Source organism: Accipiter gentilis, chromosome 32, assembly GCF_929443795.1.
Source record: "Accipiter gentilis chromosome 32, bAccGen1.1, whole genome shotgun sequence".
NCBI lineage: Eukaryota > Metazoa > Chordata > Aves > Accipitriformes > Accipitridae > Astur > Astur gentilis.
The window spans coordinates 9,219,788-9,232,463 of NC_064911.1; the positions used below are offsets into that span (position 1 = coordinate 9,219,788).

The 12,676-nt window shown below is 46.1% G+C and overlaps 1 protein-coding gene across 1 annotated transcript in view; it reads right to left on the reverse strand.

Annotated features, from left to right (window-relative positions):
* Nucleotides 1–7,449: 7,449 nt before the first annotated feature.
* Nucleotides 7,450–12,676, reverse strand: part of LOC126053265 (cystathionine beta-synthase-like protein) — a 30,792-nt gene continuing 25,565 nt past the window's right edge. The window contains exon 17 of the mRNA XM_049835234.1: nucleotides 7,450–11,420. Within this exon, the coding sequence (XP_049691191.1) occupies nucleotides 11,311–11,420 (110 nt within the window). The 3' untranslated portion in view covers nucleotides 7,450–11,310. The remainder of the gene's footprint in view (nucleotides 11,421–12,676) is intronic.

The following is a 12,676-nucleotide window of genomic DNA, read 5'->3' on the forward strand; positions in this document are numbered from 1 at the left end:
AATGGTACCACAGGATGGGAAGAATCTGACCTTCCTGTACCCTCTGGAGGCCTTGAGATGACACCAGCGAGCTGCTCCCCTGCTGACGGTCTCAGCAGTCACATCCCATGAACACGCAGGCTGGGTGGGCAGTGTGGGCAGAAAGAGGCATGGGGCCAGCGGACAGTCTGACTACAGCCAAGGATGGCTGGGAGGAGTAATGCCCAGTGCAAACATGTCCCCACACTGCCTCCAGTGCAGTTTTAAGTCACCTTATATCACAAAGTGAAGATACATCCTCTCTTCATTACCACAACTGTTACTTATGTCCCAATACTCCTCCTAAGCCCTGCCTGAAGCTTCAGCTATCGTCTGCTCAGCCATCAAATACGTCTGACCTATTGTAGGTGTCCTGCGATGGCCCCGTTACTCTCTTCTAAATAGAGAAGCTTGACACAGCACAAGACTGGACAAAGGATAAATGGAAATATCCACTGGAGCTGGGAGGCAAGCCAAGAGACCCAGCACGCTAACACACAGTTCTGCAGCTGCTGCCATTTACTGAAAATATATAACAAAGAGCATAGGCTAATGTTTATGGAGTACTTTGCAGGTAGGAGGTTGCAATTATTAGGTTATCAGACTGCACTGACAACTTCAAAAGGAAGAAAATCAGGACACTCATTAAAGAGACTGAGGGAAAATAAGATGAACTCAGCAGGGCAGAGAGAGTTATGTGTGAACCTGCCCCATTCAAAACAAAATGCCATTTTATTGCTTTATTTTAAAGAAATGGTATTGCTGTCACCGAGTAAGGCAAATGCGACATCAGTTTAACAGAATCACAGAGTGACCCAGGCTGGAAGGGACCTCGGGGGGTCCCCAGTCCAGCCTCCTGCTCAAAGCTGGGTCGGCACTAAGTTCAGACCAGGTTGCTCAGGGCTTTGTCCTCCTGGGTCTTGAAACCCTCCAAGGATGGAGACTGCACAAGCTCTCCAGGCAACCCACTCCACCGCCCAACTGACCTTGTAGCATAAAGCCAGAACCTCCCCGTTTTTCAGATTTATTCAGATCTTGCTGAAAGCACAGACACTCCCCGGAGCAGAGTCAACCTTTGAACAGGCTGAGAAGCAGAGGCTACCAGATTCCTCCTCTTTTCAAGCCTCTCCACGACAACAAAGTTATCTGGTTAGTAGGCATGGCTCCCATGCATCTGCCATTAGAAAAGCAGCACGTTCAGTAATAGATAAGCCATACTTACCACCTTCAGTGTATCAGCTGAGTGCCTTTGCTGCACTCCAGCGCTGAGCTTATATGTGCCCGGTGGCAGGGGACACCAATGAGTGGCGGTAAGTGCTCTGCGGAGGGACGCTGATTGGGTCCTGCCCCACACCTAATTATGCCCAGCACCTGATTGCTCTCGGAGTGTAAATGATTGGGATATAAAAAAGAGATAAGCAAGTCATTGTTCATTTTAATTCATACTTCTCTTCAGAAGTGCTCTCAACCCACCCCCCAGCAATTTTGTGGCGGTTTTAGAATTTTGTTTCTGATCTGATTTCATGTCTTGTACTTAACCTGCTGCTTAAACCCGGCTCGCCTGTGTCAGCATGTGCCTTGCTGGATCGGGCATAAGCAATGACAGAAATGACATACTACATTAGGTGCCGTCTGATATGGATTCTCTGTGTCCACTGGGAACCTAGGGTTAGTCTCCGCACCACTTCCAGCCCTAAACCTCGTTCTTTCTCATGCTAGCTCCCGCTCCTCATGCAACTGCTTTACTATTAAATCAGCTGAAAGCAGCAAACGCCTTCTGCTCCACGGTGATTCCCAAACGCTGGCTGGGCAATTAGGAAATTATCTGGGTGCAGATTTACTGGAAGAAGGGAAGCCCACAGAAATTTCAGTCCCTCCTTTCCCTGCTCCTTCCCACGGCCGGGGCAGTGCATGGAGCCATCGGGCCCAGACTGGGGCCATGCTCCCCCAAAACAGAGTCGCGAAGGAGACTTCACTGCTGTTGAGATGATCTGGTGAGAATAAGGCTTATTGGAATGGTTATTTGGGAATTAAACCTTTCAAAGATGCGACTGCTGTAGGTATTAGCACAGGATTGACATTACCTTTGGTCTTTTTGCAATAAATGAACTCTCTGGAAAACATTGCCAGAGGTAATCCATTGTAGAAAAATCTTGTGGGCTATCTGATGTGACGCAGAGCATGCAGGTCTCTCGCAAAGGGGCTGCAAATAACCCTAAACCCGGCAAGAATTGTGTTTTCTGGGCATTGCAGTTACAGAATAACCCAGCCATCCCTTCCTGGCTACCTCCCGAAGCAATGACTGCTTGAAGTGAAGCCACAGTAAAAAATAAGGTTCTTCCTTTCAGTGACCAAACTGCAAGAAATGGAGACCTTTTCAGCCTAAAATGATATAGAGATATGGATGGGCATTTGGAGAGACAGAAGATAATTTTGAAATAAAATACTGGGTTTAACAAATTATTTTTTTAATGAAACATTTTCTTCCGAAAAGATCTAAATGTCAAATTTCCCCATGCCCTTTTTTTGGGCTGTTAGCTAAATTTGATGAAAATGCTCAAGCAATTTGCCCACCACCACCATCCCCAGAACTGCTATGCCGTCTGTCTCTGGCATCATCAGCCGTACGGGCGTGCAGGCAGCCGGTTTTACCCCCGGCGGGTGAGGACGGCGAGCGTTTTGACGTGGGTTTTCCTGCTTTTCCTGTGCCTGAGTGAAGGGCAGAGGAGGAGCTGGTCCGTGGGGGGCTGGCTAACCCTTCTTCTGCTGATACCCTATCAAGCCCTACCATGGAGCTTCAACTGCTTTGATGAAGCCATTTTGATTATTAAATTATATGGGAGGGGGAAAAATGTGGAATTCTTCCCGCTTGGTATAGCAGAATCAGGAACATTTTAAAACCCTCTTCCACTCCACACAGACACACCAGGCACTTCACAGCCTGTGCACCTAATAAAATCGTGGCCCTTGGATACCTAATCTTGGATACCTAATCTTGGATACCTAATCTTGGATACCTAATCTTACCTTGCCGTTCTGCGGTGCTTGTGCTTAAGCGTTACCAAGTTGAAAAAACACATGAGGACGTCGCGCAGCTGTTTATTCCACAGCAGGCTCGCACCACCCTGTCCTTTATCTGAGCGGTTACCTTGCAGCTTTTACCTTGCAGGATCCCGCTGATTACACGGCAGCGTCCTCAGGCTGGGAAGCAACAACTGGAGAGAACTGGCCAGGCGGCCATAAAAAGAGAGGGAGGCGCAGGGAAGGATGGAGGCGGCTGAGAGCACCGGGACGGCTCCTGGCTCTCACTCGAAGATGTAACGGGAAAGGGCCTCTGCTTTTAAAGCATCGTCAAAAAGACTCTGCAGAGGTAATTTCATAGTACTCATCTCGGCGGCGTCAGAAGGGGTGCGGCACTCAGGCTTTACTTCTGGGCGCTTGGAAGGAGAGATCTTTCGTGACCACAGATCCACTCCCTACCCCCTGTGATTTTTTCTCCTAGAGGAGACAGTGCGGTTTTAAAATGTTCCTGATTCCGCTATACCAAGTGGGAAGAAATCCACATTTTTTTTCCCCCCTCCCATATAATTTAATAATCAAAATGGCTTCATCAAAGCAGTTGAAGCTCCATGGTAGGGCTTGATAGGGTATCAGCAGAAGAAGGGTTAGCAACGTTCTGGGAAGGCCCAGAAGATAATTCAGGGCAGAACAGGCTTTCCTTGGCTCTTGTCTTATCTTTGGCCATCAGAGAAAGCCGTTTTGCTCTGAGGACATGGGGTCAAAAGCACTGCTGGTCAAGCTGAATGGGACTGTGAGTTGCAATATCAATTATAATACCCGCTATCTGAATTACATGGGTAAACTGGGAAAAAAGGAGGATGTGATTTGCTGTTAAATATATTTTTCACCTGTTCAGCACACCTGATGTAAAAGCCTTATTTTAGTGTAAAACTATTCCAGCTGAAACATGACATGTGCCATCTGTCCAAAATATGGATTTTATTAAGCCCTCCTCCCCATGATTTAAGTCTTACCAAAAACAGATAAAGAATTTAATTGCCTGTGGCTAGACCCCACTGACACTGCTGAGCAGCACCGTGTTTTTTGACTAGCCTCCCTCACCTCGGTAGGGATGAGGGATGAGTATGACAGAGCGAGGTACTCGGTGTAGGGTGCACTAGCCCAAGTTTGTCACAGTCCAAGGCAGAAATGGGTTAGAAAAGTTACATTTTTGTTAACTGCGTTGAAGAAGCCATTCCCACCCACCTGTTTCAGGAGAGGTCAGCATGTTTGTACAACCCACAGATGTTTTCAGTGCATCTGATGTGCCTCCTTTGATGGTGCATCTACTGCTGGTCGGCTGTAGGGAGAGCTATGCTCCAGAGACAGGCAGGGGAAGAGCAGACCTGATGGTTTTTCTTAGCAGGACGCTGGAAGGAACCCAAGGCATGAGCAGCTCCAAACACGCTGGGTTTCCCACCCTTCGCAGGTCAGACCCGCTGTGCTTGTCCCGTGGGGCTGATCAGCACATTCCCGTACCCTGATGGGTCCAAAAGGCAGCAGTCTCACTGTGAATCAGCACATTGCCTTCACTCCAATTTCCCAATGGACGCGAACTGTTACATACCACACTATGCGGGGAATATAGGGGTGGTTGGTGCATGCAGGCCACTTGCTCTGTTTGTTTGGGCATACAAATCCAGCTGGTTACCACTTGAAGGGCCAGCAACTTTCCAAAGCCTGGGAGTGGGCAGGTGTGAAAGAAGGTTTATTTGTTTGCAGAAACTATAGTATATTTTTAGCTACCAAAAGAGTAGTGCAACCTGCAGTGTAAACAGCACTTAGCTTTTCCCCTAACTAGGGGTAAGCTTCTTCTTAAAACTAAAGCAAGGTGGTGGCAGATGAATTGGCTGTTCTTCTTACTGCCACGCCACAGGTCAGGTCCTGCAGGCTCTCCCCTTGCTCACCGTCCTCCAGCAGCCGGGTGACTCTCGGCATTTGGCACCAAACAAAGCAGTGGTTGGACATAGCCACGGCACGTGGCTCTCTTCCATCGTTCCTCCCGACCTTAGGGAAGGCACAGGGATGGTCCTGCTTTGCAGGAGCCACTGTTTGATGCACCAGGGGTACCCAGCTGAGCAACCCTTGCCTGCAGTCCTCCTTCCCATCCTCCTTCCTGACATCCCTATCATATATTGCCCTTTCCATTACGGACACCTAGAAAAACAAACCAGAAAACCGATTGCACTTACGAGGTAACGGGGGGGGGGGGGGGGGGGGGGGCGGGGAAGCTGCATTTCAGCTCGATATGGTTTGCAACACAGTTCACTGTGCGGCGCTAGGGCAGCTTTGAGGACAAGCCGGGGCGCCGGCAGGGGAGATGGCAGCATGGGTGGCAGGGTGCAAGGCTGGGCACGGGCACGGCTGCAGCACAGCTTAGGCAGGGACTGAGGGAGAGGCCCCGGGCTCTGTGGGACCCACAAGCACACAGAGCATCCCCGCTGTATGCATTTAACCCCACAGCAAGCGGGACCAGCAGCCTGGTGCGAGCCGGGCTCCTTGTGCCCTGCCAGGGGCTGAGCCTCCGCACGCCTGCGCGCAACCACTTCCCTCTCCACAGCTCCTCTTCTGATAAGCCCGTATTGGTGAGGAACACCTTTAGGAATATTTCATGAGCAAAGCTCAAACACGTCTGCCTTTACGGTGGCAAAAGGTAGTGGCACTTCCATCGGCAACTCAAGTGTGAATTGGTGGTGCTTATTTTTTTTCCCAAAGGGAATTTATTGCTTCTGTACAGTAGTTTTCCAGACTGAAGTCCTCCGTTTATCTCCAGAGCCAGTACAGCAGATTGTACTCAGTAATTTTCCCTGCATCGGGGACCCGTAAGGAGGGGCACCTCCGGACCCGGGGCCAGCTCAGTCCTAGCAGTGCCATGAGGCAGTGCCTCAGCAGTCGGGAAAGGTCTTGCCTCCCGCAAAAACGGGGTAAGTGCGGTTCCCTGTGCACAACACTCCAACCTTGGGGCTGCTGCTAACGGGACGCCCTTGGGGCATGCCAAGGAGCCCTGGATGTTTCTCTCAATGGCTGCACTGGCTAAAACTGCCCCTGATCTACCTTGCCAGGGTGTTATTTAACTGGTTCGGCTCCCGTTTGTGACCAGTGGCAGGAGCAGCAGCACAGAGCCGGGGCTGTGGCTGGGGTAGGCATGCCTTTAGCCTGCTGGCAGGTGGAACTTGATCCCCGTCTGCTGCCTGCTGCTCTGTTAGCCTTTGGCCTTTCTGCTGAAATACTCTTTTCCCTGCACGGGTGAGCCTGGGAGCGACGTCAGCCTTCTGCTTGTCAGACTGCAAGATCAGGATCCTTTTTGCCTCCGAGTAGACTGCCAAACGGTAAAGGTAAGGCAGTGATCTGCAATTGCTGCCAGCAACAACAGCATTTCAGCTGATCACATGAAAAGGATGTGTAAGGTAAAGAAAGTTTAGTGTATCATTTGTCTGTTGTGAGTCACCCCACACTGCTGGAGAGCACGCTGGATCAGGAGTGAGAAGATAACGCTGAGGACAGAGCACTCTGTGTGAGTCCCATAAAAGAAAACCTGGCATGCAGGCGAGTGAGTCAGCAAGTTCATGCCGCACGTCCGCAGGACTGGCCCTGGCACCCAAGGCAGGCAGAGGACCTCCCCGCACTTCACCCACCGGCCTTCCCCTGTGTCTCTGCGAGACGGAACAACGTCCCAGTGAGATCGGCTGACAGGGTCTCAAGCTATTTGAATGGGGTTGAGCAAGGACTGACCACGTAAGGAAATGGGGACCAAAAACCCAAGGGATGAGGGGTTTACTCACTTGCCTAGCAGATATAAACCACCTTCACCCTGGTTTAACTTGCACAATCGACCAAGATGCTGAGTGGCAGCACAAATAAATAGCTCTGAACTAGCACAGCCAGTCCCTTCGGTTTCTCCCAGCTGCTCCTTAGCCACAGAACACCACCCACGCGCTTCCCTTGAATTCACGCACTTTTTAACATTACAGCTTCACCATAATTCCCAAAAGACATTGCCTTCCACAGCCACAAAGGCTGGCCCATACCCCTTGCATTTATTCAGAAATATCTATCCAATTGACCACACAGGCACCTGTTGCTCTAGGAACTTCACCAGTGGCATCGGAGCCCTAGCTCTACATCTTTCCTTTCCTACCCTGTACAGAAACACCAGGATTGTAGTAAAGCCAGCTGCGAGAAGCAGACCATGGGCTGGCTCACCAACAGTACTGCCACATCAGCAGCTCTCTGGAGACAGAAGAAAAGAACTGCAGAGCATTGCAGTCCACACACTGAAAGCAAGAGGTCCTCTGCAGCCAATAGAAATTTCCTACAGTCTACCGTCCAATACACTTTCAACTTGAACTGCCATTAAAAACCCCAGCGTCATTCTGCAATCAAACAGCTTTTATTGAACTCTTTATATTGAACATTTGTGCAATAAATACAGTGCACAGTATTGATTTTTCTGGGCTCCTTAAAGCACAAGAACTCCTTCCTTTGTGATGGTGGCATGTTGACACTATGCAGTAAGAAAGGCTGTTGGATGACAGTGGCAATGGTAGGCAACTCCTGACAGTGAGCACGTTGTGTGAAATTCATAACGGCAAGCAGACATTTTCAAAAACCATTTAGCGACGAGCTTGGTGAGCGAATGAGACTGGCCTGGCTGCTTAGAGGAACCTCAGTTAGACAAACTTCTGGAGTCAGCCACAGCTTGTGGAAGAAGCGGGAAATAATATTGGATACAATGACTTCAAAATGATCCTTAAGTCAGTGCCTGGTAACTGCTTGCAAAATATTATACAGATTTTACTGGATAATTGTCTTCAGGTTAGAAAATGAAAGTATTTTTGCTGAGCTAACATTAGACCAAAAGGACTGATATTCTCTTACAGTGACAAACAAATACAGCATAAATTGTGGATACAAACATCCATGTGCAAAATAGTTTTCAGGTTGAGTCAGCAATTGCATAATCAGCACAGGTAAACAGAAGATGCAGACACCCGCTTCAGAAAAAAATACAGTTCTGTTCAAGCTCTGGACTTGAACTTCAGGTTAAAGACCGAACAAACAAACTGCAATATCTCTCTTGGTCCTCATAGTATTTGAAACAGATGAGTAAAGCATTAATCCAGCCTTACCACTACTAACCAGGACCAGGCTAGTAACAAAATTCTCACGCAAACAAAAAAGCATCACGCTCATGAGCTTCTGCATCAGAGAAACTTCAACTTTGCAGGAGACTCTGTCCCCTTCTCTTTGCTGCCTTCATCCCTACTATAGGGAAGAGCTCTGGAAAGTTTTGCAGTCATTCAGCAACTCCATTTATTTCTTCTGGTCAAACAGGGTTGCCGCTGTGAATAAGAGTGGCTGGTGGCCACTGTTTCCTCCTTGTGCCAGCGTAGAAGAGGAGACAGCTCCTGCTCTTACCAAACCACATAGGCAGAGCGGCACAGGTGGATGTCTTGGATACTTTGGCTTACTTGGATTGCTTCAGACTCTAACCACTCCTTCTTTCTTAGTCAGCAGTACCACCTGATTTCATGATGCTACAGATGAATTGGTAAACTGAAAAAGCAAATAAAAATCTTCACACTTTTTTCTGTGTCACAAGTGAAGCTACCCATTAATCTGCTGCTGCCCCAACTCTAACTTCTCTCCTGTACTGCTGTTCGGAAAGCAACTTTGGGAATCTCCTTCTACCCTCCTATTTTTTGCTGAATTCAGTTAGGTTGGGACATGGAACTTTTACAGGCACAAAAATAAAACGAAAAAAAAACCCCAAACACTTAAGCACCCCCACCACCACCACTGACACCAAAGGTCAGATGGAAAATGGGAAAAATCAGATAAAAGCAAGTGAAGTAAATTTTCAAGGGCAACAGTAACGCCAAAATTTAGCAACAGTGGCAGCTACGATTGCAACAAATCCTTCAGTTAGCAGCAGCTAGTGAAGTACACAGGTTCTTTTAACAGTGTGGGAATCAATGGATACAGTGAAAATACAAATAATCAAAGAAATAAGTCCCTCAGCCTTCCCTGTAAATTAAGAATAGATCTGAAAATATATCTGACAACAGTATTTGAAATAATTGAGAAAGGAGTTTAGAAACTTGGCTGAAATACTAATGTCTCAAGGGATACAACTGACCATTCACAGACTGTCTCTACACTGAGAAACATGAAGGATGTTAAAAGTGCTAAGATCAAAGACCCTGCCCTTAACTGTGCTAAGTTATTTATGAGTCCTTGGGAAGTAGCTAAAAAATAGTTTGAAAGATGAATTATTAGGCTCTGCCAAGCAGCAAGAGGTAAGACAGAGCTGTTCAGCCTAGAAAAGCTAATCCAGATTTGAAAACAATGTCTTTAATGCACAGGTACAAACATCTGATACTCACGCTAGTTCAGCTTTCTACTAGTCAGAGCACCCAAGCTGGGTTTTTTATTATTACAACAAAGTACTTAACATTCACAGATTTAAGGTGAGAGAGAAGCAGTCAGAAAACAAACCAGGCTGTCACACTGCTGGCAGGCAGACACTGTCACTGGTGTCACTTCTTTGGCTTTGAGCTCTTGCCTCCCTTCTCAGGCCAGCATCACCCAAGGCACAACTGCATGGGCTCTGTTTGATGTTCTTTGCTCAGCACTGACATGGGACAGGGCGGCTTCCACCACCTCTCTCCTCTGGGCACACCCTTGCAAAATGTGCAGCAAATTCCACTGCCATAGGGAGGCCAGCAAGGTAGAAATAAATCTATATACAGGAAGTAGTAACTGTGATTTTTAAATAACCCCTTTGTTTTCTCTTAGCTGACTCACAACTTCTTTCAGCCTTTTTTTTTTTTTTTTTTAAAGAAAAAACAAACCCCAAAACTTTGCTATCCTACCAGCAATAACCCCAGCCTAAATAGTATTCTTCTACTTCAGTGGAAAGAGACACAAACTAAGAAAAGTGCCACTCTTGCTGATCAAAAACTTTATTCTTGGCAAAAGACCAGTCAGAAGAGGATTAGAGCAGTCTTTATGAAGAAGAAAACCAGCTACTTTTCTCCTGTAACCACAGTGTGATTTCACTTATTACCACTAATAGCACAGCAGCGTATGGACAGGACTGCTAGTGCCAAACTGTGCCATGGCTATGCAAGTCAAACATTACTGAAGAAGCCAGAGTTATAGAAGTGGCGAAAAGTTGTAGCTGCACAGACCTACTGCATGTTACTCTTGTGTACTCTTGACATTACCAGTCCACACCCTGTTTGCCAGTTACTTCCAAGCTTGCCTACAGTGAATTCAATTATTAGTAGGGTTTCTGTCCTGGAATAAGGTGCTACACAGCGTAGGAGCACTTGAGCAGGACTTGAAAGAGTTTACACCTCTTGACAGTTTACCTTTGGCTCTTCTAAAACAGGCATAAGAAGAAGCACTTTAAGATAAATAAGAGGGTGGGGAGGTAAGGGGAAGGTACTAGATGAAAGTGTGATTTTCAAAAACCTTCAGGCAAGAAGCTTGATCTTGCCTTTTAATCTTTTCACTTGTGCTTACTTAACAGGGTAAAATTGGAAAAAAAGAAAGGTCTGTCTTCACAGTGAAAGCCAGTGCACCGTGTAGAACAAAGCCACTCATTCATGTTTGTCACTTCACTGTCAGGCTTCCACTCAAGTCAGTTTTTCCTCAGAGCAGCTGGTTGAAACAAGCCTCAACTCCAGCTCTCAGGACTTCCTCTTGCTTTATACTGATGTCACCAAAGGGAAATCCCCCTTTCTTCTCCCCATGCCCCAGTCCCATTTTTGTCTCCATACAGGTATTACCTAACTTAACACCCCTGCACAAAAAAAAAATTCCAAAACTTTCCAGAGCTCTCTTGGGCCTCTGCTTATGTAACTCTTTATTTCAACACAGTTTATGAATCCAAAACAATGTTTTGGAAAGCCGGACTTTAGACATAACAAGAAGGAACATACCAGTTAATTTAGGCAATATTTTTACATATATATAGGTAAAAAAATAAATTGTCTTGATAAGAAATATCATGTAACCTGATTAAGAAACAAGTCCCCAGAAGCTGTGCGATACAGCAAAATGCACTGGTTGTATAGCTGACACCAGGATAGCTAACTGCTTATTTTCAGAATTTAAAAAAAAACCAACACCCTAAGAACAGACCATTCTACCTAAGAAATAAACCTGATTCTTTGTTGGAGATTGCAAAATGTTGTTGAAGAGGCTCCACATTGCTACTCGACTTTAGCTGGACTTCCTTTCCCGTTCTCGCACAGTCACAAAGTTAAGCAGGTCAATGGCTGTAACGATGCCAAACACCATTTGCCGCTTACTGGAGGAACCATCAGTGTGATCTGCACAGAAACAGAGAAGGGTTTCTGGCTTTAGGAGGCAAAAAACCACATCATCCCACTTGGTTTTAACCGCACTGTTTGTAAAGGCAGGTGCCAAGTCAACCCAGCTCCACTTGTCAGGGCCTGTTGGTGGAGCTGGTTATCACTGATGACCCTTGTACATTGAGGGGGAACCCAAACGGCATCTTGACGAACAGTCACACAGCAAGTGGCAAGAATTTTCATTTTAAAAAGGCTCCTCAACAACAGGGATATAGAAACTGAAACATTATGGAATGAAGGATAAGGGTCCATCAGATTTACTTTTCTTGACATGAAAATTCAAATCAAATCCTCCTGTTATAAAACATATTTTCCCCATACATTAGTTTCGGTGACTCTACTTGAAACAGCTGCAAACTGATATTATCCGGGGGCCACTAGAGAAGGACATGCAACACTACCACCTTCCTACACCACTGTCAAATACAGAATTAGTGTAAAAATCACAATACAACATTTTCCCATGTATACCCAAAAAACTTATTAACCATCTAATCATTGCTGAATTGGGAGCACAGGTTCAAGGGATTTTTCACTGTGAGCCTAAGCCTTTGACCTGAGAACCAAGTGGCCAAGTGACCTCTGGCCCTTTATCCATGGTCTAAGTTCCTTGTTCCTAAAGTCTGGCTGTACTAAGACGTTTAGCCTACTTATATACTCAGTTTGTTCAGCCAGCTGGATTGTCCTGGACTTTTCATTTACTCAATCTTTGTTCCACTGCAGGCTTCAGTGAGATTCCAGGTTTATAAATAGTCAGCACAGACTCAAAAGCACATCCTTATGGAGGTTATCAGGGAACAAGCCCAAATTTGATTACTATTTTTCATTTAGTTATAATTCAGCTAGCTGTCAGATAAATTTATCTAGTGCGTCTTATTTCTGGTTTTAGTCTAGTTTCTCAGTGTTTTGTAATTTTGCAAGTTGCCTGCTATAAGGAAGATAAAACAGGAAAAAATAATTATTCACATATAACAGTGACATACCCTAGCTTTGAAGATTTATTTAGTCATTTCCAGTTCATAAAGAAGGCAGTGTAAAGAGTTTTGAGAAGAATGAAGAAAAGTAGAGTTTGGCAGAAAAATATCAAGTAAAGGGGAGTAAGTTAGTTTAAAAAAAAAAACAGGAAAAAAATATTAAGCTGTCTCGAGATGGTGATCTCAGTGCTGACATCTAGATCTTACTAAACTTTATTTAGCGGTAATAAAGGTTTTGCT